Source organism: Acaromyces ingoldii, assembly GCF_003144295.1.
Source record: "Acaromyces ingoldii strain MCA 4198 unplaced genomic scaffold FA10scaffold_2, whole genome shotgun sequence".
Lineage (NCBI taxonomy): Eukaryota > Fungi > Basidiomycota > Exobasidiomycetes > Exobasidiales > Cryptobasidiaceae > Acaromyces > Acaromyces ingoldii.
In genome coordinates, this window is record NW_020290248.1 from 2,113,546 (window position 1) to 2,141,449 (window position 27,904).

Below are 27,904 nucleotides of genomic sequence, written 5' to 3' on the forward strand. Positions count from 1 at the left end.
CAGCACTACTACCACTAGCATGCCCCCACGCGCTCGCGACCGGACTCCAACGTCGCCCTCGCCATCACCCGAGCCACCGCTCGCGGGCGAGAGGAGGGAGATCGCCGGCGATGCACCGGCTGCTGGGCCGCCGGGTTCTGCATCGTCTGCATTGGGACCACCAGACCACGGCGTAGCGGGCGCAGGAGCAGCCGCTGGGGCGGGCGCGGGGGCGACGGTGATGGCTGGGCCCACGACGACGACGTCTTTGGACAGCGGACTGCACCAGGTTCTCCCTCGACCGGCATCCGAAGCGGCAAGGCTGGAGCTCGTCGACCGCGTGAGGCTTGCCACCGAGGAGCTGTACCAGCTCATGATGTGCGCAAGCGAGATCCACGAGGGTGCCGAAGACGTGATCCGGATCAAGATCAACGAGACGATGCAGACGCTGCAGCACGTCCAGGATGCCTCGACGCAGCCGGACCTCTCCCAGCTCGTCCCCGACAAGGTCATGGCCATGGTGGACCAGGGTCGCAATCCAGATATTCACACGAGAAACTTTGTCAATCGGCTCGTCGGCGACAATCAGCAGCTGAGGGGCCAGCTCGAGTCCTTTGACTTGTACCGCGACACGCTCCGAAGCAAGCTCGCCAGCGCCTTCCCCGAGATGACATCCGATTTGGAAGCCATAGATGCCAAGGCCCTTCCGGCCGAAAGTTGACAATGAGGTGGAGAGGGAGAAGAGGGGGAGAGAGAGAGAGAGAGAGAGAGATCCATCCGGCCCCACACTGTACTGCTATACCGAGGCGAAGGTCCTCTTTCGATTGTATTGTCATTGCACATCACATCCTGCATGCGTGTGTGCCGTCACCACTCGACATCGATGAGATCGTCGTCCTCGACCTCGATGTCTGCAATCGTCTGCTTGCCGTCGAGGACCTGAGCCGGCACACATATCAGCGCTGGGAGATCGAAACTGAATGAAACAACGCACCTCTCCATCAAACAGCAGTCTGACTTTTGCCGCCTGGGCGGGCGTAAGGACGTCTTTCTTTGTATCGATGAAGTGGGCGCGGAGCTTGGAGACCAACGTCGTCTTTTTGACCTTGACTGGAATCTTGTAGATGCCGCCCTCACCGCCCCTGAGCGTGACTGTGATGCGTTCTTCAGTTGACATCGCACTGATAGGCTCCCTTTCCTCTGGTTCCGCCCGTTTCGGCGCTGGTGGCCTCGAAGCAAGCGGCACAGCGACGCGGCTACTGCTGCCCACCGAAGGGCCTTGCTGAGCCTGGGATCGGAGCGCAGATGATTGCGTTTGCAGAGCGGAGATGAACTCAACCTCCGAGTCGCTCGAGTCATTCTTCGCGCGTTGCTGCTGCTGCTGCCTCTGCGACCGTGTCCTTGACTGAGCCTGCGGCACTGTCCCCTGTGAAGGAGGCTCGAAGTCCGAGCCACTATCGTCATCAATGACTATCGCCTGCACATTCCTTGGCGGTGTCTGTTTCCATTGTCAGCATCACGACACTGCGAAGCAGAGTGGCAGGCGAGAGTGACCCACCACTGTCCGACGTGCAGAGGAGTTTCGCCCCTCTTCGAGCGATGCACTCTTGCTCTTGCTCCTTTTGCGTGGTCTAGCGTCCTGGCTGCTCTCCCTCTCTTCCGGTCCACCGCGCGTACTGAGCACTTTTTGAGCAGTGTCGAGCTTGCCGCGCCTTCTTCTCTCTTCCTCGAGCTCCTTGTACCTCTTCCTCAGCTCGATTCCCCTCTTCCCCCTCGCGTTTCGTATCAAATCCGGGTCCAGCTCTTCCAAATTGAGCGGCAATGATTCGTCTGCATCTTCCTCGTCCGAATCTTCCGTTTCCTGGCCCTTCACAGCGATGAGAACAACGTCTTAGCGCCCAAGCAGCAGCAGAGAAAGGGATGCCTTCACTCACTCGAGATTCCCCTCTTGTCCTCATCTCGACCAACTGCTGTATCCTAGCCTTTACTACATCGACGAAGACGTTCAGTCGCTCTATACATGCGCTCGAAATACTCTACACACCTTGGCTATCCAGCTCCGGAGGAGGCGTCAGGCTGCTCGACCTGTCCCTCACTCTACGCTCTTCCCGCCCTTCCGCCTCAGCACGTATTCCATCGTCGCGACCGGGCCCCTTTCCCTTCTCGACCGCAGCTGCCGTTAGTCCATCGCTCTCCTTGCTCTGACTCTCCCGTCCAAGCGGCCCCTTGCTCTTCTTCCGTCTCCTTCTCCTCTTCCCGTCCTCACTGTCGCCTGAGCTGCTGCGCTCGCTGTCACTACTCCGAGAGCTCTCTCCGCTCGACACCACCATAGGCCTGACGGCTCTTCTCGTGAAGAAGGAGTCCTCGTCATCATCTGTGAACTGCGTTCTCGCCGGCGGCAGCGTCCGGCCGCTCGATATCGGCCCTGCAGTGCTCGCCGGCACGTCAAGAGAAGAGGGTGTTGCCGTCGACGCCGCCGATGAACTCTTTTCTCGAACTCGGGGCGTGGGTCTCGGTCGAGACATTGCTCCTCTCTCCTGTAAACCCCCCGGCCAAGACGGTTTCCTAGCTGATTGCCGCGTCGCACTCGTCGTCGTTGCACTCATTCAGACGCGCGCTCGAACAAACAACACAATATAGCGTCTCCCTCTCTCCACTTTCTGCAGCCTTTTTGATTTCCGGCCACGTGGTATTACACTGGGGGGTGGAAGGGGTCCTTACTACCACCCTGCTCGTCGGCCCTTGACAATCTTGACTTCCTGTGCGCTCAGGCGCCAGGCCACATCGCCTCCCGACGAGGCAGCATCTCTCTGAGCTTCCCTCGTCTGCGTTGCCCCAAAGCCCTCTCCCTCGGCGTCGTCATCATCGACGAGGTTGACAAGGTAGGAGATGTGGGTGAGGCGGGCAAATTTCTCTCGCAGACCTCCAGTGTTGGACTGATTCGAGAGATGGTTCGAAAGAGCTCTCAAATCCTTGTCGAATCGGAGGGCTCCGAGCTGTACAAGGCAAAGTGTCAACTTCCCCTTCTCTTCCACAAAGAGGAGACGCTTAAGGTGACTTACCTCGCTGTATTGCATGCTCATAGCTTGCTTCTCCCACGGTCTCACGACACTGTCGATGCAGAGTCGGAGATACGTCTCCCAATTCTCCTCATTGAACATATCCTTGAATCCCGCAAGGACAATGTCCCAGCCCCGAAGGAAGCGACGCACAAAGAGGTCGTGCGCCTCGGCTTCCGCAAATGCATCATCGTCGAGCAGATATGTCACATCTTTGTACGCCTCGACTAGCACTTGTCGCAGGCGAGGTTTTGTCAGCTGCGAAAAGAGAAGCTCCATCGAGTTCTGCAAGCAGGGAGGAAGAGTGAGCGATTGTGATGCAAATGAAGTGAGGAAGCACGCACCCTGACTGCATTCCGCGTTCGAGGAACGAGGACGTCGAGTCCGTGGATCGTACTTGATGCAACGGCAACGTCGTCGGCTGCATAGTGCTGTGAGAGAATCTGCTCGGAAGAGGCCTCTGAGACTATACGCTCGAGGTATCTTGCGCTAGTCGAGAGAACATTAAGATAGACGATGAAGGTCGTCCGCACCTCCTTGGTTGCTGCATCCTTCCTTGGGCCTTCGACGGTCATGCTCGACGATGAGCTCCTCCACGTGGTCTCCATCCTCCTGGCCAGCGCTTGGACGAAGTCCTCGTCGATGATCCACCGCACGGTCCTGACCATGTATGAAAGTACCTTGAGCGAGGATGTCGACGAGCATCTCTCGAGGACTAGTTTGATCAGGTAGAAGACATCGTCAAGCAAAGGTGAGGTATACGGCCTTGCGCTCAGATCGGGATTGTCCAATCGGTGTGCCTGAGAAAGCCTTGTCAAAGATACTGCTAAAAGTCGGCTCTCAAATTGCAACCCACCTTCTCAATACCGCAACGCAAGAACCAGGTCTCGAGAGGAAGGTAGGCCTGCTCCAGGGCCTCGTCGATTCTCTGACCTAGACCTGAAGACTCGATGACGGGAAGTGTTGTCTTGACTTCCTTGGTCTGCTGAGCATTGGCCTCTTCGGCACCCCCATTCGCCCGTGTCTCCTCTCCATCGAGCTAAAGCAGGATCAACATGTGGACAAACATGGGACCAGGAGGAGTCAAACCACCTACCTGGAGCCTCCCAGTAAGAAAGAGTGTGTAGGTGCCCCATCTCGACGCCATGACGGCCACCTCTGCGTTGACGCGGTCCACCTCTCTTGTATCCACCTCCGGCTCGGCCGTCATATTGGAAGCTCCCGGCGTCTGGCCACTTGCGGGTGTAGAAGGCCGTCCCGGAAGCGAGAAGGTGGTAGGTCCGCTGGCTTGGGCTGGCTTTGTCAGACTTCTGGGCGTCTTACCAATCGATGCCGAGTAAGTGAAGGAGTAAGTGCGAGACTCTTGAATCTGCCGGGGTAGGTACAGATAGGCAGATAGACAGACAAGGGTGCTCAGCTCAAGGTACTCTGGGTTTGCGGACGATGTCCCTTGTACACTTACCCTCCGATGAATGTTGCGCTCCTCCCACCATGCATCGCAGACTCGGCCCCCTAGCCTGTCGCATTCCTCTTGAAGCCCCGGCATGACTCCTTCAAGGAAGTTTCCGAGGCCGTAATGACGATCGACGAGTGGCTGATGCTGGTCGATTAGGAGGGCGAGGTGCTCGAAGAGCTGCGTCAAGAGCGTTGCGTGATGCACCGGCGACCCAGCTATTGTATCGTAATGACTGATGTTCAGCGGTGAGACTCACGACAAGGACATAGGAAGACACTCACACTTTCCACTGCCCAAGTTCTCGACGATGTTTCGCCCTCGGTCTCTGACCATTCCTTTCGCAAAGTCGCTGTAATCAGGAACGGCGTCTTCGTCAGTGAAGTAACACGGTGAGTAATATGATTTGAGCGCTCTCACCTATAGACCTTGAGACCCTCGGCCTTCCAGCCAACCAGGGGAAAGAGGGTAAAGAATTTCGTTGCCTCGACTGTGTCCCTGTTGTCAGTGGCAGTAGTGAAGCGCCTCGTGAAGACGTCGAGAAGGGCCTTGCGGAGGTTGAGAAGCGTGCTGGGTGGCGGCTCTGGGTACTCCGACGTAGGCACCACAGCTGCAGCAAATTTCGATTGGACGATCTCATCTGGCACCTCGAGGCAGCGCACGCAATGGCTCGTCGCCGTATCATAGTCGTGCTGCTCGATGGCAGATGCAAGCGAGAGGAGCGAGGCCTGCAACGAGAGAGAGGACGCCAGATCTCAGTCCGATGCACTAGGTCTTTTTCGGTGTCAACGGCAAAACGCACCTTCAAATCTTGGACCTTCTCTGCCCACACCCTGGCAAGATCGACTCTCTCGATTTCTTCGTCAAGCTTACGCACGCTCTCGCTAATCCTCTTTGCCGTCGCGCTCGTAGATCCAAGCCTCACCTGCAAGACTTTGGCCTCTTCGCGAATGAGGTCCACCTGCGTCGAGAGGCGCGACACTCGTTCACGATAAGCCTGCTTGTGCACGGTCGACTGGCGGAGGAGGTGGGAGAGGTGCTCTTCGAGCTGCACCGAATGGGCCGAGAGCTCGGCCAACGACCGTCTGACCGAAGCTGGCGTGGTCAGCCTACTAAGATCAGGCAACGGATATTTCAGGAGGTCGCTGGCTGGCTGCTTCGACGAGGAGGCGATGCTGCCCTCCACGACCGCCATGGTGTCGAGGTGATGGTGTGAGTGGTAGCGTTGACCCGTGCGTGAAGTTTGCCTCTTCGGCCGACAGTCTTTTTTTTTTTTTTGGCTGACTTCTCAAATTTTGTTTGGAAGAAATTTAGCTTCGACATTTCTCTGGAGCTCACTCACGACACAAGACTAGAAGGCGTTGCAGGATGGCATTAGAGGAGCAGCAAGCAGCCGCGGAGGCTAGCACGTCGTCGCCTGCACTAGCGCTTACCAACAAGGAGCGGAGGTTGGCGAAGAAAGCTGAAAAGCAAGCCAAACAGGAGAGCAAGAAGGGCGAGAAGGCCAGCCTCAAGAGGAAGCAGGAGGATGAGGAGGACGGGGTCGACGACAACAGCGGCGATGAGGATGTTGCATTGAGCGGGTCGAATAAAGATGAAGGAGCAGAGCCGAAGGAAGGCGATGCAGGGGAGGAAGAGGTCGAGGCTCTTTCGCACAAGGAGATGAGAAAGAGACGGAAGCTAGAGAAGCGAGGTCTTCTCGAGCCGGCCGAGGAGAAGAAGGCGGCGACGGCGAACGAGGCCGATGCTCTGCCGAAGAGAAGCCCGTATAGCTTGTGGATTGGCAATTTGTCGTTCAGGACAAGCCCAGAAAAACTCCAGGAATGGCTCGAGCAAGGTGGAATCGAAGGCATCTCGAGGGTGCACATGCCAGCGGGCGCCAAGCGCGGAGAGTTTAACAAGGGGTGAGTGCTCATGACTCGTCCTCTTGCTGTTTGCAAAGCTGAAGCGTATCGAAACTCGCAAGCTTCGCATATGTCGACGTACCCGATGTCGACACAGTCAAGGCAGGCATTGGCATGTCAGAAGGCCACCTCGATGGACGCAGGTTGCTGATCAAGTCTGGCTCCGACTACTCGGGCCGCCCCGAGATGAACAGCAACGCCGTTGCACTCGCCACGGGCAAGGAAGACGCGGGGGAGGGTGACGCCGTCGCTGCAAGGCAGGGCAAGACGGGCCTGACCAAGACTGCACAAAAGATCCTCCGCGCCCAAAAGCACCCACCTGGCCCTACGCTCTTTGTGGGCAACCTCAGCTTCGAGACGAAGGTCGATGCGTTGCGTGAAATGATTGAACGGAGTGCCCACAATCGCCAGGAATTCGCGGCAAAGGAGAAGCTGGGCGAAGGAACCAAAGACGGCCAGGAGAAGGCGCCGCGAGGAGCCGGCATCCGTAAGATTCGCATGGGCGAGTTTGAAGATACCGGCAAGTGCAAAGGGTGAGTCGGACTGTGTTAATTTCGACCTATGCTGGAGAAGCTAACATCGTCTTCTGAAGATTCGCTTTCATCGACTTTTTCACGCCTGCCTATGCAACGGCATCTTTGTGCGACCCGCACAACGCGAGACTTTTGGGAAGGGAGCTCAAGTTAGAGTTTGCAGGTGCCGATGCCATCCGTCGAGGAGCCGTCAAACAGCCTGGAGACCGTCCAAAGGGACGACCCTATGAGAGACGCACCGACGACCATCGGCGCGAACAGCCACAGGAAGAGGGGGATGAAGAGGTGCTCAAGGCCGAGGCTCCTCAGCCTGGCACCTTTGATCCAGACGCACCGCTGCCCAAGAAGCACAAGGAGACGAAGGAGGAGCGTGAGGCAAGGCGTGCGGCCAACCCTAAGACGAACCGAAGGATCAAGCCGGGCGCGGCTCTGGCCAACGCGCAGAGAGAAAAGGTGTCCATTGATCACCGGGCGTCGATGAAGGCAAAGAAGACTTTTGACGATGATGACTAGATCCTCTCCCCTGTATCATAGCGGATTCTTTTACTATCTTGGCTATTATGTCACCTTCACTCATTCAATCATGTGTTCATCAATTCGTTCGTCACGGTACTACGTGAAGTGAGGATGGAGTCTGTCTCAGGAACACGTGGGCTCGATTGCATCAACTCAGATTTTCTCGCCCGGACGCGATGCAGAAGGGACGACTCCACAGGGGCCGCTTTCTTCTATTTTCTCTCTTCGGAACTGTCCATTCCGAGTGAGCAGGATGTCTTCGAGCGGTCTAGGCAAGGGCAGGAGCGGACCGAGCCTTCCAGCATACTATGGCTCGTCCAAAAATCCTGGCAGCATTGCCCGAGCAAAGGCCAAGGCCGGTCCGAATCGGTGAGCGTCCAAGCGACTCATCATCTTAGGGGCCGATGCATCTGACCCTGGCCTCTTCCTTCCCACAGATCAACAAAGGCGTCTGGCAAGCTCAAGATCCTCCCCGAAGAGCCTGAAGATGTGAATGCGACTGCGTCAATACCGAAGGAGGGTCAAGATGGTGCCATGCCGAAAAAGTCGGGCGGTGGAGGCGGTGGAGACGACGACGACGATGATGATTCCTCCGATGAAGACGATTCCGGCGAGGCCGTCGATCGCTTTGGAACGACTGCAGAGGAGGAGAGGAGCCGAATTAATAAGCAGCTTGCCCTGGCACAGATTCCAGAGGGAAGCATGCGGCGGGATGCCAGGAGACTTACCAGGAAGGGCCGGGCCAGTCTTCCGAGGGTCACGGCATATAGCACGGCGACGTAGGTTAACCCTGCACGATCTTCTATTTCAACAGCAAAGAGCTGACCGAGCTATTCCCAACAGATCATATCGGATGCGTGAGCTGACAAAGTGGCTTCAAGCCAGGAGGGATACGCACCGGACCAACGTCATGACTTTCGACGAGTGCGTCTACACGACGTACACCTACGAGCTGGTCGACGAGGCTAGAGGTATCTCGAACCATCATCACCATCCCCACCATCACAGCCATGTCCACAACTACAATCAGCGCGGTAACGAGGACTCCAAATCAAAACTGCGAAATCGGAGTCATTCGGCGGGAAGCGTGCAAAAGGACCATTTGACCAAAACTGGCGATCTTCTGGGCATTCCCGAGCTGCAAGGCGAAAATGAAGAGTCGGGCATTTCTAAAGAGAATGGAGCCGAGGGTCAGCAAGAAAGCGAGAATGGAACGAGCAACAACGGTGCGAGTACCGCCACGCTGGTCGATGTTGGCGAGCAGGGCGAGGAGGCGGACGAACAGGATGCCGAACAAGCCGAGCAAAGGCGACAGGAAGAAGAGGCGAAGAGGAGAAGGGAGGAGGCCAGGCTGAGGAGAAAAGAGAGGTTCTCGGTCCACGGCATGATCCCCGAGATCTTTTTCATGGAATATGGCAGTGAGTGGCTCCAAGCCAGGCTCGAAAGTCGCAGAGTGACACACTGACTTGATTTGGCAGCCGTCGTAATTTGGGGCATGTCCGTTACAGAGGAGAAGCGGCTCCTGCGGGAGTTGCGCAAGTTCGAGGTGGAAAAGCTGGCGCATGAGGACGTCGAGAGCGAGGAGCTCAACTGGTACCTGGCAGACTACAGTCGGTGAGTGGACTGCTTCTGATCAGAAATGGGAAAAGACTTCATCTGATCGATGGCTTTCTGTAACAGCATCTACAATGATGTTATCACTCTCCGGCGCGGCTCAAGCTACATGACGAAGCTGTCGCTCTCACATGCCTTGGCCCAATCGACTAAAATCAGCTTCTTTGAAGGCGTCATCGACAACACAATCGACACGACAAAAGACATTCCTCAGAGCATCGCCGAAAGTGGCAAGATTGGCCTGCCTCCCGTCGACATCATGAAGCAGATTGGACACCTTTTTATCCTGCGGATGAACATCCACCTCGTCGGATCCATCGTTGACTCGCCGGAAATCTTCTGGGCCCAACCCGATCTGGAGCCCCTCTATTCGGCCGCCAGGTCCTATCTCGAGATTCCCCAGCGCATCGAGCTGCTCAATGCCCGCGTGGAGGTGCTCCAGGATATGCTCCAGCTCCTGAAGGACCAGGTCACGAGCTCACATTCCGAATGGCTGGAGATCATTGTCATCGTCCTCATTCTACTAGAGTAAGTCTCGTCTTCTTTCAAAGGTGAACTCCTCTCAAGATGAAGAAGCCCGCTGACCGATCTGACACAGAATCGTCCTCGGAGTGGCCACGATGATTGTCGACCTCTACTTTGCTTAATATTCTCCTTTTCTCTTCGCATCTCGATCTCTTCGTCTGATGACCACCCTCAGGCTTCTGGCTCTCGTGTTCACATCTACATCCATATACAATTGACCTAGGCAAACTCTCAATCCTGTCACAAACGGCTGCTAGATCCTCGCGTGACCGTCCGTGTGCCGTGTCGTCTCTACTGGCGTCGGGTAGTTTCTCCCAATCACATCTAACAGCCTCTCGCCCACGACGTCGCCCGCGTCTCGGCGATCTTTGCCCTCTCTTCTGAACGCACTCAGCCTCTCCAAGAATTCCCATAGCTTGCCGCCTCCACCGGGAGAAATGGTTGTCGTGGTTGTTGTTGTCCCTTTTTCTGACAGACCCTGCTGCTGCTGCGTCTGCTGCAGCCGCGGCTTGTAAGACGGATCGAGTGCGATGAGCGGCACAGGCTTGGCGGCGGAAGACTTGCGGCGGACAACGATGCCCAGTTCCTCGTACCGAGTGATGGCCTGTGAGATTGTCTGGGCAGAGACGGCCTCGAGGTAGCTCAGCTCGCCCTGGCTGTACATTGTCTTTCCAAACAGCTGGGCTCTCGACTCAAACTCCTTTGCCGCATACCAGTGAATCGTCGAGGAGGAAGAAGAGGCGGGCTCCCCCTCCTCTTGCGTTCCGGGCCCTGCAAGGAGCAGGAGGCTGCACGCCGCTAGCCAGTATCCCTCGATGAAAGGCCAGACGAGGAAGAGGTAGGCGTCAAAGTCCCTGCGGCCCAGGTCGCGCTGTTTCTGCGTCAGGCCAATCAAGGCATCGTCGCTGATCGTCTCGCCCGTGCTCGCGTCGCTCTGCTCGAGGATCTCGTCGCGCGTCATCTCGTCGACAATCTTGCGAACGTTTGTCTCGAGAGGGTCTGTCCCATACACGAACTCATTCCGAAGGATCTTTTGTTGTCGATTTGCATAAGTCTGGTCAGTGGCTACGAAGTGAAAATCGGCTGGAGAAGACTCACATGGCTGATCCACCCGCACTCTCTGGTCAGAGCGCTCAGCTCCATCCGCTGCATTGGCGTGCTGCCGCCCTGTTTGACGCGGGTGTAGAGGGCGACACTGAGCAAGCTCTCGTTGACGAAGATATGGATGACCTGGTTCCGATAGAAGCTCAGCTCAAAGCGCTTGAGCGGGAGGAACGTCGGTTCCATGACGTCGGTCTGAACCTGGATCAGGTCCTTCATCGTCGTCAAAGCACGATCGACGACCTCGCCCGTCGACATCTGCCCGCTGTGTTTGCGTTCCTGATGAGCTCCATGAACGAAGCAAGCGTTGGAAGACGGAAGAACTTACAAATCAGCAACCTGGTAGCCTCTCGCAAGAATCTGATCCCGTAACCATTCGACTCGGCGGATGAGCTCGCTCCTGCCGACGCCTCGGCCTCGAAGGGTCAGGATGACGGTGCCCACGAGAGCAGCAGGCATCACGACGCCCGCTCGGTTGATGTCGGACAGCGTACGGTAACCGAGCGCCTTGAGGAGCAAGGACTTGTGTTGAGCATTGTTGAGCAGATCGAGCTCCACTTTTGTTCCATTTGGCCCGGGCGCTTCTCGTCGCTTCGTCTGTTCTTTGATGAAGCCTTTGAGCGACCAAGGAATTTGGAAACGGACTGTGTCGTCCTAAAGTCAGCACAATAGAACCGGAAGTTTTGCTACGGCGGGAGATCTCACCATCTATCCGACCCATCTGAAGGCTGAGAAGGCTGCCGGAGCCCGACAAGAGGCCAAAGAGCGATTCTGCCTCCTTTGGCTTGCCCAACAACTCCGACACAAAAGTCTCTGCCTCAACGACGTCGTCGTACTGGATGCTGACTGGGCAGATGTAGACATCCTCGGTCCTCTGCTCGAGGATGCTGTCGATGACGTACTTCAAGATGCCCAACTTGGGAGGGAGCAACTTGCCTGTTCGCGATCGCGTGCCCTCGATGAAGCATTCGATGTTCTTGCCCTTTGACAGAAGCTGTTCAATGTATCTGCACAATCAAACGTGAGCTTGTGGGTACTGCATGCTGAATTGAGCCCTTATGGACTCACTCTTTGATCACGACGGGGTACAGCTCGTCACCCGAGAAAGCGCGCCTGATAAAGAAGCCACCGCCGCCACGCAAGATGTTGCCGACGACGGGCAGGTCGAGGTTCTCGCCTGCAACGATATGGGGCAGGGAGAGGCCCAGGCGAAAGAGGAGGAAGCTGAAGGTGAGGTAGTCGATGTGGCTCTTGTGGCACGGCAGAAAGAAGATCGAGTATTTGCGCTCTGCGCAAAAGGCCGCAACCCTCCTCAGCTCGAGGACTTGAGGCACGGAAATGTGGATGCCCTGGTGGTACATTCGGACAAGGACGTTGTTTATCGTGGCAGCGAAGATCCGCAGAAAGGTGAGCGAGTCGAGTCTAGCCACACTCTTCTCTGCCATAGATCGGGCCACGTCCTGGAGCTGGGCTTCGATTTCTTGACGCTTTCGCTGCTTGAACTGATCTAGCTTCCTTCGCCGCCTCTCCAGCTCCTTGGGATCGGTCGACTGCGGCGGAGGCACTGAAGCGAGGAGGTTGTCCACTCTCTGGTGTGCAAGGCGGGTGATGCGGCTACGGACTTGCTCCGAACTCATGATATCTCGGATTACGGCGTCCGATTGGCCCGGGTACAGAATCGGCGCACCGATGTAGTTTGAGTCTGTTCGCAATCACTCCGTCAGCACATCATACTCAGTAGCCAATGCTTGTATCGATGGATTTACTCACACCCTCGCCAGCCGCTTCCTTGGCCATAGGCCCAGACCTGCTGCAGGAACGCAACGGGATCCTCTCGAAAGTGTGCCTTGTATGCGGCCACGACGTTGAGTTCGTCGCTCGTTGCGTCGTCCTCCGACGCTGCGCCAAACGTGGGTCCCCCTGCATCACCGTGGTTTGCACCCTTGAGCGCCTTTGCGGCCAGGTCAACGTCGCTGCTCCGATGGCCCGACCCATTCTTCTGCGCTCCACCGAGGTCCGATAGCTGGTTGATCAAGGGAGGGAGCGTGGCCTTGGACGAAGGGAGCGAGCTCGATGGCGGAGGTAGCGAGGCATCGCCAGCAGGCGTCGACGCCGTCCTGGAATTGGACGCGACACCCTTTGCAGAGGGATCGGGTGCCATCGTAGCTCTGACGCACAGCGTTGAAAGCAGGACGCAGAAGAGTGATGGTCTCAAGATCGAACGTGGAGCCCAAAAAAGACTAAGAATCTCTTTTTTCAATCATCAAAGCAAGCCTGCCACTCATATTCAAATAATGTGGGGAAATATTGAAAAGAGCGAGCGAGAAGATGAAAAGGCGCTAACCGTAGGAGGCGGGAAAGCAAGAAGGGAAGATCGGGACCGCTACTCATCCGGGATCTGGTCGATTGACTCGACAGTGACCTCTTTGATCCCGCCGTTCATCCTCCGTCGAAAAGAAGCAGACGCCTTGTAGACGCCCTTTCGCACACGATTGATAGAGCCCAGCGGCTTGAGCGTCTCGAGGCCATGCCACGGGTCCACCCGTATCTCATCTCTCCAGAAATTGACTGGTTGTGAAGTATTCGGGGGTTGGTCAACAGCGTCGCCGCTCATGAGAATACCTCAACTCACCTCGCTTCGGCGTGAATGGATCTTGAGGAGGGACTGTGACGGTCGCAACCTTTTCAAATGGGAACTCGTTTGCATCCCATGCTACCCGAGTATCCTCGATGGGCTGCTTGTCGAGGTTCTGGAGCAGCTGGACACAAAAGTCGAACTTTGCCTCCTTTTGCTCGATGAAGTCCTTGAGACCCTGTCGTAGTGCCACTGTTTCACTGTCCTGTTCGCCCAATCGGCGATCGGTGAAAGCTTCCTGCTCTGACCCTTTGGACGGCACCAAGAGGAACTTGGCCACGTAGTCGCCATATCGAAAGGCCGACTGGCTGTACTGGCGCTGGCAAAAGACGTGCTGGAGCGGGACGTGATTGCGTGCGTCTTGCGCTTCGAAGTCCGGACGCTGTCGAACACTTCTGTTAGCACATGAACAAATTGACCTAAGGAGCTTTATAGTGTGCGCACCTGCTTGAGCGCATTCGTCAAAGCTTGAGGATCAGCGTGCTTCAAGCGAAGGCCAATGATGTCGCGGCACGTCTCTGCGTTTGCAAGCTCAAGGGCTGCCGCAGAGCTGGGTGCTGCAAGATCAGCAGATTTTCAAAGCTGTGGCAAAGAACATTAGACGCACTTAAACTCAAAGTCCTGTGTTTTAGGATCCTTGCCATCGGGACGCAGCTTGGTGCCCTCGACATTGAAAACCTTCATGCCCAGACCTCTTGGTTGTGGGACAGTATCTGGTGTGAGGTCAGTAGGTTCGGAACTGAACCTGATCGCAACAGGGTGCTTTCCGGGCTTGGCAAACATTGACTGAGCGAGATGGGGCGGCAGATTGGGAAGGATCTGTGGAATATCCACGGTGAACTTTATTTCCAGGCTGGGCCATCACGCTTCCACACACCTCCATATTGCCCTTAACGATTCCGTGTGTCTGGCGTCCCACAGTCAGCTCCCTGCAGACGTCTTTGAGCGGAATTGCTCACCTTGACATGGGTACCACTGAAAGCATGGTGGTGGCTGTCAACGACGCGCTGCTGAGCTTCATTGATCTGTTTTTCAATTTCATGAATGATGGCATCCTCTTTTGGACCGGCCCCGTGCTCGACGCCCTGTTGGTCCCATCGAATGTAGCCGACAGCCATCTTGGATATCGTGATCACTCTCACAGTGGGTGAATTGAGTGGGTGCGGCCACTCGTTCCCTTATAAATAGGACCCTTTTGATTCGGCCTTTGCTTGCCCTCCTGCTCCTGGTGTGGAGCCGGAGGTTAAATCTGTGCAAAGTGGAGACCCCTCCCACATGACCATTCAGCAATCCTCACCCACCTGACAAAACCTGACAGGTCACACAAGCAAATACCGACATGACGTCTGCCGGGATGGCACAGAAGGTAGTAGATCAGATCACCAGAAAAGGTATCAACACAAGAAAGAAGAAGAGGACAGGAAAATTCGGGAAACAAGGAAGAGAAGAGATAGCTAGCCTAAGTCATAATCTTCTTCTTAAGGGAGCCAAACATCGACTGCTTCTTGGGCGTGTCGTTAGAGTAATCGGCAGAGTAATCGGAGCTCTTGTAGTCGCTAGGTCCGTTGCTCTTAGGAGCAGCATTGGTGGCGGCAGGAGCGGCAGGAGCGGGCTTCTGAGAAGCACCGTTGGCCGTTCCGTTGGTCGTTCCGTTGGCCGTTCCGTTGGCTTGCGGGGACGCGCCAATGCCGTTGGACTTAGGCGCAGCAGCTGCCGGTGCAACAGCAGCTGGGGCAGCAGCAGCAGCATCTGAAGCGGTTGTGCCGTTGCTCTGTGCGGCTGCAGTTCCACCTGGGGCGGAAGTGGCGGGCGTCAGAAGGTGCTCAACCTGGTTCTTGACATTGTCGGGCATGTCGTCGCAAGTATCCCACTGGCCCCACTGGCCCGCTTCGATCATTTGCTTGGTCTTTGCCTCTGCGTCGTCCACTGACGCGCCGTCTTGGATGGCCAGCAGCTCGTAGATCATCGACTTGCGCGATTCCTTGTGGCCAATGATCTGCCGCAGCTTCTCACCGTCCTTCTGGATGTAGTCCCACTTGACCATGCCCGGGTTTGCCAAAGGCAAAGTGCCGTTGCGGTGGTGGATCGTTCGGCCTCGGGTGTATGGCTCGAGCTCGAATTGCGACAGGCGGAGCTTCTTGACGAGAATCTCCCTTTGCTCGTTGAGCGTTGGACTGCGAGATTGAAAGAGTCTGTCTTAGCATATTGTCCGTCTTGGGTCTGGAACGACGTTCTACTCACTCTTTGCCGCCGTCGACGGACCAGCGACGAGTGAGCTTCTCAAATTCATCGGCGAGCGCACGGTGACGGTCCCATCTCCTGTCGCGCTCAGCTGTGTCCTTGAGGAGCGCATTCTCCTCGGCTGTTGGCTCCATCCAGACAAAGTCATTGGTCACGCTTCCCTTGACCCACTCAAGCAGGCGGTCAGAGGGAATGGTCTCGTTGAGACCCTGGACATTGGACGTGAAGGCGATCTTGTTGCGCACCACGGGATCGAGGAGGCCCTTGATCATTTTCCAGATCTGGCTGAAGATCCACGGTGCTCGGTGGATGAACATCTTCTCGAGCGACTCGGGGAAGTAGGCCTCCAGGCACTTGACGACATTGAGCTATATTCCTTAGGTCAGCTTGCTGTTGTCCTAAGGAGAAGGAGGTCGGAGGCGAAACTCACCAGGGCGACGACATCGCAATTCCTGACGCCGAAACCGTCGAGGTCGAAGAGGATCGTCATCTTGTCCTGGGGAGGTACCATGACTGAAGTAGAGGAATGATAAGCATCTGCGACAATGTTTCTGGTGTTTCTCCACTCACACAGCCGCCAGGTCTCCATCTGGAAAATAATGAACTTGAGCATGGTAGAAGCAGGTTGGCCAAACGTGAAGTGCTTCTTTAACCGAACGTAGCAAATGGGCGCCTCATTTGCCGTTGCGCCCTGCGCAAAGATCTTTCCGGTGTTCTGCTGCTCTGAGAACTTCGGAATTGACTGGAAATTGCCGTAATCGCCAGCGCGAGCGAGGTCCTCGACGCCGCTGTCGAGTCTCCACTTGAGGCAAGTGGCAAGCATAGCCATGGCGCGGCTGACATCCCACTGATGAAGTTCATTGAGCAATTTGCAACCGTATCTTGTGAAAGTTGGGTCATGATAGGCAACACTCACCTTTCGGGCACGGAGGAAACGGAGCATAGTAGTGTCAGGGTTGTCGGCCTTGCAGAAGCTCCAGTACGTGTCACGGAGGGCTTCAGAGCCGTACTGAGAGAGGAGATCCCTCATGCCCTGCTCCTCCATTCGCTTCTTTGCCTCTTCCTTTGCGGCGTCGTCCTGTGGGATGCCAAGCTTGGTGGGGTCCGACTCCTCCGAGAACTCCATCTCGCCGCCGCCTTGCTTCTTGTCACCCTTTGCGTCGTCACAAGCCACGAAGTAGGCGCGCCACATTTCATATAGCTTATCCTTGTGCTCGTCGGAAAGATTGCCCACATACCCCTGTGGTCATCCGATGTCAGTTTTCTCGCCATCAATCTGGGCCTTGAAGATACCAATGTGAGGCTCGCCTGCTCACCTCGGGCACGGGCAGTGTGTTCATACCTATCTCCTTGAAGTCTGACATGATTTATGGCGGAAATCGGTGACCGGGGAAGCTTAGAGGGGGGGTGGGCGGGGACATGCTCGTACTTTATAAGGTATTTGACCTGTGGGCTCCGGTAACACCTTGTGAAGCTCACGGCTATCTGAAACGGCCGGGGCAGATGGAAGGGCCATAGGACACCATGCAGGCTATTTCCCGCATTTAGAGCGCACAAAGACTAAGAGAGCTGTGGTGCCCCACAAATTCAAATCAGCAGGACCCGAGACAGAAGCCATAGATCAAAGGTGCTGTAGAGATTTATGCAAAGCTGCAGAGGCGAAGATTGCGGGGAAACAGAACAGAGGCAGGCACCTTCATGCTCGCTACACGTTGATCAGACAAAATCCCCCATAGCCGGTACCGGCACTTGACAATGACCGTCAATTTCGGACGCGCTAGTCGAAATGTCAGCTTTTCCTCCTTGTCCTCATGGCAAGGAATTCAAGCTTCTCGGAGCAGCTCCGGGGGTCCTCGGGTCAGAAAAAAGCGGCACAACACAAGTTGGTAGCTCAAAGCCAAAGCAAGGCTCTTAGAGTCTCCATGTCAGTCTCTCGCGACAGCCTCTGTGCACGAAAGTAATGGGAAATAGCAATGTCCGAGGTCCGTCACCGGTAGACGAGGCGCCAATCCCCACGTGCGCACATTAAGCTCGTCTGTTGCGCTGAGAGCTCCACCAGAAGCGACCTCCTTTCCTCTCGCGCGAAGGATGGCTGTGACGGAAAGAGAGCAGAGGTTCCAGTCATGGACCTCGAGGCTCTACATAGTCTCGGCTTTCTATGCCGTCGTCATTGCCAGCCTTCCGTTCTGGTACAAGACGACGACCATCGTTCGACTGCCGCTTCCGGCTAGGGACATTGAGTTGGCAGAGAGCAGGCTTCCGTGCCCCGTTCGCATCCCCTTTCAGCTCAACTTGGTACTGCCGCCCGAAATTGCTCCTCCTGCCTTCCCCTTCGTAAGAGCTGGAGATGGAGGCGAGTCGTATCAGAATCGACGAAACTGGGAACGGGCTGTGGTGGAGGACATTGAGAGAAGACTGGAGCTGGCGGGCGATGGCATCGTGACGGCTAGGAGTGGGTCTGACTTTGCGACGGCTGTCCAACCTTCCGAGAACGCCGCTTGCATGGACTGGAGCATCACATTGGGGAGCCAGAATGATGTTCCGCTCAATGGTGGGTAACATTGAGTGTGCTGAAGCTTCGTTGCAACTAACCACGATTTGCGCCTGTACAGGCCTCAGCATACATTATCAGCGCGAAGTCGTAGAGACGCAAACGAAGGCCATGCTCAGCCTCGCTCTCCCGTCAGATCTAACGCAAACACCTGGCTCAGTCCCCGTCGATAAATTAGCATCGTCGCTCTCATCACAGCTGGCTGAGCTGCTTCAATTGCCCTACCGATCTTCATCGAGTCCTGCGCTGGAGAAGGACAAGCGGTCGATACCCTATGCGCGCAACGTCCGACTCGTTGTTTCCATGATGAATGAAGATGCATCGTATCGACCCTCAAACGAGATCGAAGAGGCAGAGGTACAGGGGAAAGGCCCAGCAGGCGTTCGAAAATGGGATCGAGTAGCCTTGGACAAGGTCCTGACCAGGCGCATGGGCGATCTCCTCACCAAGCTCGGCTCTTTTTATCGGTTCGGTCTCGAGGTACAGACACAATGGGAATCGCCGTTGGGCTTTGAACCCAGGAAGATCGTCCAAGAGCTCGTCCAAGAGACTCTCGAGGAGGAGCCCGTCAAAGTGCAAGAGGAGGAAGCTGCGACAGAGGACAATGATGCGCACGACGAAGCGATAGAGCTTCCAGAGCCAACGTCGACCTCTGCTATTGCGATGCCACCTTCGCCTGCGAGCGCCGCAAAGACAAGAGAGACGTCGTATCTAATCGACCCTGAGGACCTCAAGATCTTTGTCAATTCCGGAGAATGGTCCCTCTCGACGACGCTGTCCTCGCGCTCCTCGTTCCCTCCCAATCCGTTCGCGGCCCCTCAGCTTGACAGCAGCTCCGTGGTGGCCGCCAACGACACTCACTTTATAGACGACGAAGAAGAAAGGACCCTTCACTTCATCCTCTACCTGCCCTCGCCTCAACACCGGCCGCTGCGCATCGCCAAGGACGCCTTGTCAGGCGAGGCCAGCAAGGCGAGAGGATGGCTTATTCCTCAGTGGGGAGGCGTGGTGTTGCACAATCTTGACGGCAATTCGACAGCAGATGGCCGGAATCTCCTCGCCTCGCTGCCGGAAGTGGATCTGGATGAACCTTTCCGCCTCTTTGAGCGACAACTCAGGGTCCTGCTGGGGCTTGTTCCCTCACAAACAGCAGGGGGAGAAGTAGAGGATGTGCTGGCGCTCGAAGCACTCGGTCGAAGAAGGCTTCTCGAGTCGGCTCGCGAGGCGACACAGACACTGGCCAGCATTGTCCGTCTCGTCGACAAGATTGAGAATTTGGGCGTAGGGAGCGACGTGCAGCGCGACGTCGACAACGCCCTGCGCTACCTTTCCCTGACGAACGCCACCCTGTCCTCGCAAGTGCTCTCACCGTTTGGCAGGGAGAAGCTCGCAGAGGCGCTCAGGCAAGCGCACACATCGGCCTCGTACGCTTCCCGGGCTTTTTTCAACCCCAATATGATTGGCCAGCTCTACTTCCCTGACGAGCACAAGTACGCCGTCTATACGCCGCTATTTGGGCCGCTCGCGGTTCCACTGCTCGTCAGTGCATTGCGGCTTGTCAAGGAGCGTAGACAGGCCAAGAAGCGGGAGGAGGAGGTCAAGGAAGCGAAGTCGCAATAAGGACTGTCGCTAGTCAACAGCGGCAGCAGCAGCAGCAAGTGCAACAATAACAGCAGTCGATGTAATCATAGTGGATGGCAGAGCAGAGTGCGGGTTCTGGTTAGAGTTGGGTCAAGTTTTAGCCGAGACCCTTATGCTAGGGCCTGGACAAAAAAGGAAAGTGTTTGAGAGTGGCACGGAGGCAGTCTACCGGTAGGTGCGCACAGAGGAGATGAGCACGTCGTCTTCTCAAAGCTGTCGTAAAGTCGAGCTCGTGGTGGACAGGCACCCGGGCTTTTGTGAAAACGGAGACAAAGCAGGCGCAAAGAAGAATGCCCCACCTCCAAGATTAGATCTGGACCCAGTTCGGGTGTATCGTGCGTGCTATGGCGAGTCCTGGGATGTCACGCCCAATCCATTGATGTCGCCATTAGCATTGCTGCTAGCGAAGAGATAGCGAGCGAGATCTAGACCTGGACCGCCGTCAAGATAGGATGTACACCCGGGAAAGACGTGCTAGTGTATGGGTGGAAGTGTTGCGCACGTATCGTGAATCTAGCCCCTGTGGACCTGTGAAAGAAGCCGACGACAAAGGCACCTTTCTTCTACCATGCCGTGGGGACCGGTGCGGGTGCAAATATGCTCAGGCGAAATGCGACACTTCGGAAGACCAACTGCTCGCCTGCCGCTATGCTCTGCTGTGGCTGACCAAGTGGCGTCGCCTCTACTAGCTTCATATCCCGATCGCAGTCAGGCACATATCGAGTCGTAGCGCTTAGGCGCTGCGTACGGTACGGTGCTTTTGTTGAGAACGATCACGTCAAAAGTCGAAGCAATCGTCAAAGGCGCGGCGGGGTTACACAGCAAACTTTAACAATTCTCCACACTGACTATCCAAATACGTCTTACAAGCGCAAAACCCAGGCAAAACCGGCCATTTTCCATCGCAAAATTGCGTGCTCCAAGCCGCGTTCGACGTCAACCAGCGTTGCTCGCTACCCGCCGGAGAAGCCTAGGCCACAATTTGCTACCAATGGTATAATTTTTCTCACTTTGCTTTGCCGGCTTCAGTTCAGGGACGGGAAGTGGGCTGAGATACATTGAGAGGAACTGGAAAAACCTTTGGTAAAATCCTGTAGTGTGGCAGTAATCCAGAAGGCTTGGCTCTGCAAAGGTCCGCGAAGAACTGTACATAAAGGAAGGCCGGGTGACACCTAGTAGCAGTCTGCTCTCCACCATCGCCCGCTTCCTCTTCTCCATCAGACGATCCGGTACCACCGGGACAGCGAGAGAATCATAATGGCAACTGGACAGGAGGAGGCTCCGGCGCACGACAATGGGCAATCAGCCGGTTCGGGCGTCGTCGGTTTTGGCAAGAAGGCGTGGAGGAAAGTCATCAGGTACAATGATTGCGAGGCCAACCGGCTGGGAGTGCCCTACGTCAGCAGCAAGGATTGGCTCGGCGATATCTTCAGCGAGCCAAAGTCCAAGGTGAGTAGACACATTAAAAGATTCCTACCATTCACTAGTGGCCACGGTGTGCTGACAATAACACGCTCTCTAAACAGGCCGTCAACTACTTTGACGCGCTGTTTCCCTTCACCAAGTGGATTCTGTCGTACAACTCGCAGTGGGGTAGGTGTCCACTCTCTGCTCTCTTGTGCGACTTTTCGCCTGCTCACAGACGCATCACCATTCATTAGCCATTGGAGACATCATTGCCGGCATCACCGTCGGCCTAGTTCTGGTGCCTCAGTCGATGTCGTACGCCAAGATCGCCACCGTCGACGCCGAATTCGGCCTCTACTCGTCATTCATCGGTGTCATGATCTACGCACTCTTTGCCACGTCCAAGGACGTTACGATCGGTCCTGTTGCTGTCATGTCGCTCCAGACTGCCAACGTCATTCGCGAAGTAATGGACAAAGCCGGCAACGCATACCGTCCCGAGATCATCGCCTCGGCTCTGGCCTTCATGTGTGGTGTCATCTGCCTCGGCATTGGTCTGCTCCGTATTGGATGGATCATCGAGTTCATTCCCACACCCGCCGTGAGCGGTTTCATGACGGGCAGTGCCATCACCATCGCTGTGGGTCAGGTGCCCAAGCTGATGGGCATCCCCAACATCGTCACCAACGGTCCCGCCTGCTACCGGATCATCATCAACACTCTGAAGGGCCTTCCAAACACCACGATTGATGCCGCCTTTGGCCTGACTTCGCTCGCCTTCCTCTACGCCGCACGGATGCTCTGCAATCGCCTCCCAAAGCGATTCCCAAAGCTGGCCCGTGCCTGCTTCTTTGCCTCGGTCCTTCGCAACGCCTTCGTCATCATCATCGCCACAGCAGCTACCTATGCTTGGCTGAAAGACTTTAAGCCGAGAAACTACAAGAAGTTTCCCATTAGCGTTCTTGGGCCAGTGCCTTCTGGCTTCCAGCACGTCCACGCCGTCGACTTGAACCACAATCTGCTCAGCGACCTTGCCGGCCAGATTCCCGTCTCGGTCATTGTCCTGCTCCTGGAACACATCGCCATTTCGAAGTCTTTCGGACGTCTTAACAACTACAAGATTAACCCCAACCAGGAGCTCATCGCTATTGGTGTTACCAACCTCATCGGACCCAACTTTGGTGCCTACGCCGCTACGGGCTCCTTCAGCCGCACGGCCATCAAGAGCAAGTCTGGTGTTCGCACTCCGCTCGCCGGCTGGATCACCGGCGTCGTCGTCATCATTGCTCTCTATGCCCTCACCGACGCCTTCTTCTGGATCCCCAACGCCGCCCTCTCCGCCGTCATTATTCACGCCGTTGGCGACCTGGTCGCACCGCCAGCGCTTCTCTACAAGTTCTGGCTCGTCAGTCCTTTTGAGCTCTTCATCTGGCTTGCCGCCGTTCTGGTCACCGTCTTCTCTAGCGTCGAAAACGGTGTCTACACATCGGTGGCTGCCTCGCTGGCTCTCCTCTTGATCCGGATCGCCCGACCTCGCGGTACCTGGCTCGGAACCGTGCGCGTCCACTACAGCGACTCGCGCCAGGCCCGCGTCTCCAACCACCGAGACGTCTTTGTGCCTCTCGATGACAAGGATGGGCTTCGCGACCCATCCGTTCGTGTCGACTCACCCCCACCTGGCGTTTTGATCTACCGCTTCGAAGAGGCCTTCACATACCCCAATGCGTCGCATCTCTCGGACATCTTCATTGACAAAGTCCAACAAGAGACAAGGCCAGGCACCGAACGCGTCTACAAGCGCCTCGGTGATCGACCGTGGAATGACCCAGGACCTATCAACCCTGCCCTGGTCAAGCTGGGCCGTTTCCTCGGCTTCCGGAAGAGGCTCGACAAGGTCATGGAGGACGCGTACTCTGCGGAAAACAGCGCCGATACCCGACCGGTACTGAAGGCTATCATCTTCGACTTCTCGAGCGTGTCCAACGTCGACACGACGTCGGTCCAGTGCCTCGCCGATGTGCGCCAGGCCGTTGAACGGTACAAGGGCGGTAAAGTCGAGTTCTACTTTGCCTCGATCACCAGCCCCTGGATCCGAAGGGCGCTTCTCGCCGCTGGCTTTGGTACCGGCTCTGCACAGACGCACATCTCTGAGGTTGCTCCCGTCGTGAGCCCTCACGACAACATCCACCGTCACCAGCCCTTGACGCACTCCTCATCGGACAACAAGTCGGATCTGGCCGCCGCCGAATCGGAAGCGAGTGTGAATCGGCTCAGCAAGAAGCGCAGCTCTACTGACTCGTCGGACGACGACGGGAAGGGCAGCAACGAAGATGACGAAGGGCCCAACAACGGCTCTGAGGTCAGCGTTCCCATCATTTGGAACCACGACCTTACTCCCTTCTTCCACCTCGACCTCAGCGCGGCCCTCGCTGCCGCCACCGGCCAACGATCCTCCTCTTCTTCTTGATTTGTCTGCATGCTCGTTTGCGTCTCGGCTTTTGGTGTTTTTTTGTAACGATCTGTGATGTGACTGGGAAAAAGGGGGACTGTCCTCGAGTCTAGTCGACTCTAGAGGAGGTCGTCACTGGCATTCATACAGGTATATCTGCTTTCTCATTAGCATAGGGGCTCATTGCAATACATTGTTCGCAATCTGCCATCTGCAAAACGTCTCTTACACAAGTTCGCATGAGATGGTGATCAATACGACTTTTCGCTACGGTAATTGTCATTAGTACGATAGGGTATACAACACAAAAAGCAATGATACATGAGTGAAGCCCCAGGATCCATCAAAGTCGCCCGACTACTTTTCTCCATGTCTGCGAAGCCGAAGCGAGGAGAGTTTGGAGCAGCTGGAGACCCTGCCCCCTCGCTGGAATATTCATCCTCGCCCATCTGACCCAGTCGCCCAACGGCACATTCGCGATGTCGATGAGCCATGACGGCAATGGCAATGGCCTTGGCGTCCACACGTACAGTCCCACGACAAACAACACGGTGAGAGGCAGCGCCACGAGCAAGAGTTTCACGATCGGTTGCCATCGAAGCGCCTTCTCGACCTGCAGCCTGAGCACCTCCTTTTGATTGTGGTGCAGACCATTGTCTGCTCGGGGCGTTCGGCCGACTGTCGGGCTCGTGCGTCCGTCCTGAGATGATGTGAGCGAGGCCTGCCTGCGCGATTCCACGTCGAGGTTCGTTGATGGGTACGACGCGTGGCCAGAGCTCGCGCTTGATCGTCGCCGCACTGACTCTCTCCGCGTCTTGTCGCTCCAGAAGGACGACCGCCTTGGTTGCATCGGGAGCATCGAGTGCGGCAGAGCGTGCTGCGATGTTGACGTCGGATGCGGATGCAGATGCAGCCGGGCTTCGGCGCGCGACTGGTCCGCAGAACGGTGGAAATGGCGGGGGAGGTGCGTGTGCTTCTTTTCGTCGTCTTCATCCGATGACGAGGAAAAGGAGCGCATCGAGCGGGGCGAGGACGACCTCGGCACGTCGTACTGCATCAATGTTGGTGAGGAACTGGTGAAGTTCGCATCTTTACTTGGGCGCGCCGCCGAGGGTCTCGGCGAGCTGGGTTCATCGTAGCTTCGACTGCGCGCATGCAGACCAAAATGGCTGTCCGAGGGGTGTTGTCCAGCTCCAAAGAAACCTTCGCTCTTGCCAGAGGGCGGAGAGACGGGTCTGCCAAAAGTGATGATGTCGACGAGGTACAAGGCGAGAAAGAAGGACACAGCGTCCCACGCTTCGACGAGGTGTCCGAGGAGATCCATGAGGGGACCCGTGCGCTTTGGCTGCTGCGTCGCGACGAGCGGCAAGGCTGACATTTTAAACTTTAAGTGAGCGTGAGGGAGGAAGACACCCTCATGCTCTGCGCTGGCTTGCTTTTAAACAGAGGTCGAGAGGAGGACAGTATCTTGTTCTTCATGTCGGAGGGAGGGTAGTGTCCGACGTACAGGACTGTCTCATTTAAGCCATAGAGAGGAATTTAGACTAAGCCCCGGGCCGCGGAGGCGCGTCATGCGCGCGCTCTTGTTTGGGTGTAACCCGGGTTTGGCTCTCCGAGGAGCAAGTAGTCAGGTTCGCGGGTCTAAGGTCGTGGAAGCATGACAAGTCCGTCTGTCTCCTTTCTTATCCAGCCTTCGTCATTGATGCGGGTTCAAGAAGACTCGTGAATCCGTGCGAAAGTGTTTTGCGATCCGTGGGGGTTCACGCTGATAAAGAGAAAAAGCGCCCTGCCCCGATCGTCCCACGTTCGCCATCCTGATCGTGAAGTCATGATGCCGAGAAGCAAGTCGAATCAAGAAAGACACATCCTGTGATCCTCAAACAGTGTCATCCAGATTGAGTCTGGGTCATCCAGACAAAGTAGACTCTACAAGTGCGTGATGCGTGCGTTCGAGTGAACGGCTGCCTGTCTGTCGCGCTTGTTCTGACAGGCGTGGTCACGTGGAGTAGGTCCCAAGAAGGCCATTCTCCTCACCTTATGAAGCAAAAAGACGATTTACATGATGCTGCAGTTCTCTTCGTTCATACCGGGCAGAGATTCCAACTCGGGAGGCCTGCACAACTGTCAGTTCCGAACGCGGCCTCACTACCAGCGATCAACTTACAGGTCTCCGACAATCTCGTTCGGCGGCGCGCCCTTGTCTTGCATCTGCGCGAACACCCTCTGATCAGCAAAGTAGAGAGGCTTTCTAGGAAGTAGCCAACACTTACCTCGTTCATAAGCTCCTGCACCTTGTTCTTGAGCTCCCTCTTTTCGCTTTCTGTCCCGTTGTCGAACTTGGGATTGTCAAAGGTTGCGATGATCTCTGTGACGATGCCCGACTGCGCTTCGTATCGCACGCGGTCTTCCGCCGAGATGGCCGCTGGCGGGTTTGCCAAATATGGCGGGTACTGAGAGAAAGCATGAGCTTCGGGGAAATAGTGTCGAAAGATAGCGGGAAGCGACTCACCTTGTCTCTGAGCTCTTTGAGGGGCTCGTAGAGGACGTCCTTGCTCATGAGCTCGCTCATCATGCTCTCCAGCATCTTAGCCAGTCCCTCCTCGCCCTCTGCCCCCTCACCTCCTGCGCCTCCCAACGCAGCCATGAGCTTTTCGAGATCCGCATCCCCACCGAGTTCTCCCGTGGAGCTCGAGGCCGACGCATCGCTCTCACGCAGCCTCGACATGGTGTTTCGAATGGCGTCTTGGAAGTTGGCTGGCTGCCCAGCCGACGGCCCGGGCCCAGCTCCTTTCCCATTGGTCGACGACGAGGACGATGCTTCTCCTTGCTCGTCGATGCCCATACCGGCCATCATTTGCTCAAATTGCTTGACCAGCTCCTCCTCGTTGAAGTTTCCATCGGGCGGTGGAGGGCCTGCATCGCCTCCAGCTTGCTGGCTTCCTCCCAGGCCTTTCATGAGCGCCTCCATGCCGGCAGCCAGCTCCTTTTGGAATTGCTCGTTGAGCGCTTCCTCGTCGTAGTCATCATCATCACCCTCTTCGACGCCCGTCTTGGCAGCTGCGGCTGCCGCCCCATTCGCAGACGATGTCGCAGCTGTCGCGCTCGCCTGTGTAGACGAAGACGCTTCCGGCTCTGGTGCTGGCGCTGGCTTGCCCACGTCGTTGTTTGAGAACTCATCGAGGACATCATCGAGGTCGTCGAGATCGTCGTCCCTCGAGGGGTCGGCGGCCCCTTTGGCCGCTTCTTCCTTTTTTGCCGTTGCCATTGTTGCGAAAACAAAGTCGACGCGATAGCCCGGCCGTCCGGCTCACTTCGTTCTCCATCGACCGAAACGCTTCACGTGCCGATGCGGGGTACCTCACGCACATACACGTGAGAAGTTCGCTCAAATTTGCTGCCTCCATCTCCGTCGCAGGGCGCCCAAAGGCTTCTTTGCATCAAACACACAACAACAAGCCGTCAATCAGACACGATGCCCAAGGTCAGTATCTGCACGAGTTTTGACTAGGACGCAAGTAGCACGCGGAGAACCCCTTCGTGATGGTGCTTGTTTTGCAGACGCTGGCGAGCAAAGGAGTCGGAGCTATTTGGAAAAGAATTTGTACCGGTGGCGCGACGCAGTTGCTGACTCTTGCGCCCTCACAGAACAAAGGAAAGGGTGGTAAGAACCGCAGGCGTGGTAAGAACGAGAATGAGTCGGAGAAGAGGGAGCTCGTTTTCAAAGACGAGGATCAGCGTGAGTCGCGGCTTCAGGATGTCCTCTTTGAAACATCCCAATTCACGCCTTGCCATGTCAGAATACGCGCAGGTCTTGAAGATGCTCGGCAATGGGCGACTCGAGGCTCAATGTTTTGACGGAGAGAAGCGTCTGGCGCACATTCGAGGCAAGCTCAGAAAGAAGGTGTGTCATTCCCCATTAGCATCAAGTGCAGAAGCGATCAGGCCGCTTATCACTTAGAAACGTCACGGCAGGTCTGGATCAACCAGGGCGATATCATCCTCCTCTCGTTGCGAGACTTCCAAGATGAGAAGGCCGATGTGATTCAAAAGTACACAGCTGACGAGGCTCGGTGAGTCTGTCTAGCAGTCGATATCTCCTGGTTTGACGCGATCGCTGACGCTTGCCCTGCAGCGCCTTGCAAAAGTACGGTGAACTCCCAGAGACAACCAAGATCAACGAGACAGATGCGGGCGAGGGCGACGACGAGGCTGCTATCGAGTTCGCAGAGGGATCCGAGGAAGAGGACGATGACGACCTCGACGATCTGTAGTCATGCCCAACCCTCCTCCGTTGGT

General features: G+C 56.2%; 13 protein-coding genes across 13 annotated transcripts; 6 read left to right on the forward strand and 7 right to left on the reverse strand.

Moving 5' to 3' along the window:
* Window position 1: 1 nt before the first annotated feature.
* On the forward strand, window positions 2-866 carry FA10DRAFT_265734 (hypothetical protein). The gene has a single exon (XM_025521191.1). It carries the CDS (start codon window positions 20-22, stop codon window positions 698-700), a length of 681 nt encoding a protein of 226 aa, XP_025379109.1. The 5' UTR covers window positions 2-19; the 3' UTR covers window positions 701-866.
* FA10DRAFT_77955 (hypothetical protein) lies at window positions 756-2,786 on the reverse strand. Its single transcript, XM_025525701.1, has 4 exons — window positions 2,024-2,786; window positions 1,914-1,966; window positions 1,538-1,846; window positions 756-1,477 (listed from the first exon to the last, which is right to left on the reverse strand). Exons 1-4 carry the CDS (start codon window positions 2,583-2,585, stop codon window positions 812-814), a joined length of 1,590 nt encoding a protein of 529 aa, XP_025379110.1. The 5' UTR covers window positions 2,586-2,786; the 3' UTR covers window positions 756-811.
* On the reverse strand, window positions 2,442-5,716 carry FA10DRAFT_78002 (COG4-domain-containing protein). The gene is made up of 9 exons (XM_025525702.1): window positions 5,294-5,716; window positions 4,912-5,219; window positions 4,776-4,843; window positions 4,501-4,709; window positions 4,135-4,407; window positions 3,895-4,077; window positions 3,383-3,838; window positions 3,042-3,323; window positions 2,442-2,975 (listed from the first exon to the last, which is right to left on the reverse strand). Exons 1-9 carry the CDS (start codon window positions 5,684-5,686, stop codon window positions 2,700-2,702), a joined length of 2,448 nt encoding a protein of 815 aa, XP_025379111.1. The 5' UTR covers window positions 5,687-5,716; the 3' UTR covers window positions 2,442-2,699.
* A 108-nt stretch (window positions 5,717-5,824) lies between these two features.
* On the forward strand, window positions 5,825-7,514 carry FA10DRAFT_300474 (hypothetical protein). The gene is made up of 3 exons (XM_025524851.1): window positions 5,825-6,395; window positions 6,458-6,928; window positions 6,988-7,514. Exons 1-3 carry the CDS (start codon window positions 5,860-5,862, stop codon window positions 7,439-7,441), a joined length of 1,461 nt encoding a protein of 486 aa, XP_025379112.1. The 5' UTR covers window positions 5,825-5,859; the 3' UTR covers window positions 7,442-7,514.
* A 118-nt stretch (window positions 7,515-7,632) lies between these two features.
* FA10DRAFT_239444 (DUF155-domain-containing protein) lies at window positions 7,633-9,827 on the forward strand. The gene is made up of 6 exons (XM_025519184.1): window positions 7,633-7,813; window positions 7,882-8,223; window positions 8,288-8,862; window positions 8,923-9,058; window positions 9,125-9,586; window positions 9,657-9,827. The coding sequence occupies exons 1-6, from the start codon at window positions 7,698-7,700 to the stop codon at window positions 9,703-9,705; spliced, it is 1,680 nt and encodes a 559-aa protein (XP_025379113.1). The 5' UTR covers window positions 7,633-7,697; the 3' UTR covers window positions 9,706-9,827.
* A 9-nt stretch (window positions 9,828-9,836) lies between these two features.
* Window positions 9,837-12,845, reverse strand: FA10DRAFT_227640 (acyltransferase-domain-containing protein; the record flags this gene model as incomplete). Its single annotated transcript, XM_025518718.1, has 8 exons — window positions 9,837-10,006; window positions 10,061-10,613; window positions 10,682-10,949; window positions 11,013-11,328; window positions 11,390-11,691; window positions 11,753-12,186; window positions 12,250-12,386; window positions 12,455-12,845. 8 exons carry the CDS (start codon window positions 12,843-12,845, stop codon window positions 9,837-9,839), a joined length of 2,571 nt encoding a protein of 856 aa, XP_025379114.1.
* An 87-nt stretch (window positions 12,846-12,932) lies between these two features.
* On the reverse strand, window positions 12,933-14,450 carry FA10DRAFT_300477 (heme-dependent catalase). Its single transcript, XM_025524852.1, has 6 exons — window positions 14,279-14,450; window positions 14,197-14,226; window positions 13,927-14,138; window positions 13,764-13,869; window positions 13,317-13,701; window positions 12,933-13,252 (listed from the first exon to the last, which is right to left on the reverse strand). Exons 1-6 carry the CDS (start codon window positions 14,435-14,437, stop codon window positions 13,068-13,070), a joined length of 1,077 nt encoding a protein of 358 aa, XP_025379115.1. The 5' UTR covers window positions 14,438-14,450; the 3' UTR covers window positions 12,933-13,067.
* Window positions 14,451-15,225: 775 nt separating this feature from the next.
* Window positions 15,226-16,800, reverse strand: FA10DRAFT_222698 (CRAL/TRIO domain-containing protein; the record flags this gene model as incomplete). The annotated part of the gene is made up of 5 exons (XM_025518562.1): window positions 15,226-15,493; window positions 15,561-15,928; window positions 15,991-16,073; window positions 16,131-16,407; window positions 16,477-16,800. Coding segments are annotated over 5 exons (1,320 nt in total), but the record flags the coding sequence as incomplete, so codon positions are not given.
* Window positions 16,801-17,648: 848 nt separating this feature from the next.
* FA10DRAFT_259200 (hypothetical protein) lies at window positions 17,649-19,731 on the forward strand (the record flags this gene model as incomplete). Its single annotated transcript, XM_025519952.1, has 2 exons — window positions 17,649-18,111; window positions 18,173-19,731. 2 exons carry the CDS (start codon window positions 17,649-17,651, stop codon window positions 19,729-19,731), a joined length of 2,022 nt encoding a protein of 673 aa, XP_025379117.1.
* Window positions 19,732-20,996: 1,265 nt separating this feature from the next.
* FA10DRAFT_239450 (putative sulfate permease) lies at window positions 20,997-23,790 on the forward strand. Its single transcript, XM_025519185.1, has 3 exons — window positions 20,997-21,201; window positions 21,279-21,345; window positions 21,414-23,790. The coding sequence occupies exons 1-3, from the start codon at window positions 21,010-21,012 to the stop codon at window positions 23,624-23,626; spliced, it is 2,472 nt and encodes an 823-aa protein (XP_025379118.1). The 5' UTR covers window positions 20,997-21,009; the 3' UTR covers window positions 23,627-23,790.
* Window positions 23,791-23,875: 85 nt separating this feature from the next.
* On the reverse strand, window positions 23,876-25,092 carry FA10DRAFT_265741 (hypothetical protein). Its single transcript, XM_025521192.1, has one exon. The coding sequence runs from the start codon at window positions 24,930-24,932 to the stop codon at window positions 23,952-23,954; it is 981 nt and encodes a 326-aa protein (XP_025379119.1). The 5' UTR covers window positions 24,933-25,092; the 3' UTR covers window positions 23,876-23,951.
* Window positions 25,093-25,331: 239 nt separating this feature from the next.
* Window positions 25,332-26,873, reverse strand: FA10DRAFT_300481 (Pex19-domain-containing protein; the record flags this gene model as incomplete). The annotated part of the gene is made up of 4 exons (XM_025524853.1): window positions 25,332-25,721; window positions 25,773-25,816; window positions 25,879-26,058; window positions 26,118-26,873. The coding sequence occupies 4 exons, from the start codon at window positions 26,871-26,873 to the stop codon at window positions 25,664-25,666; spliced, it is 1,038 nt and encodes a 345-aa protein (XP_025379120.1). The 3' UTR covers window positions 25,332-25,663.
* A 552-nt stretch (window positions 26,874-27,425) lies between these two features.
* FA10DRAFT_228774 (nucleic acid-binding protein) lies at window positions 27,426-27,879 on the forward strand (the record flags this gene model as incomplete). The annotated part of the gene is made up of 3 exons (XM_025518764.1): window positions 27,426-27,509; window positions 27,581-27,678; window positions 27,741-27,879. The coding sequence occupies 3 exons, from the start codon at window positions 27,426-27,428 to the stop codon at window positions 27,877-27,879; spliced, it is 321 nt and encodes a 106-aa protein (XP_025379121.1).
* Window positions 27,880-27,904: the final 25 nt, after the last annotated feature.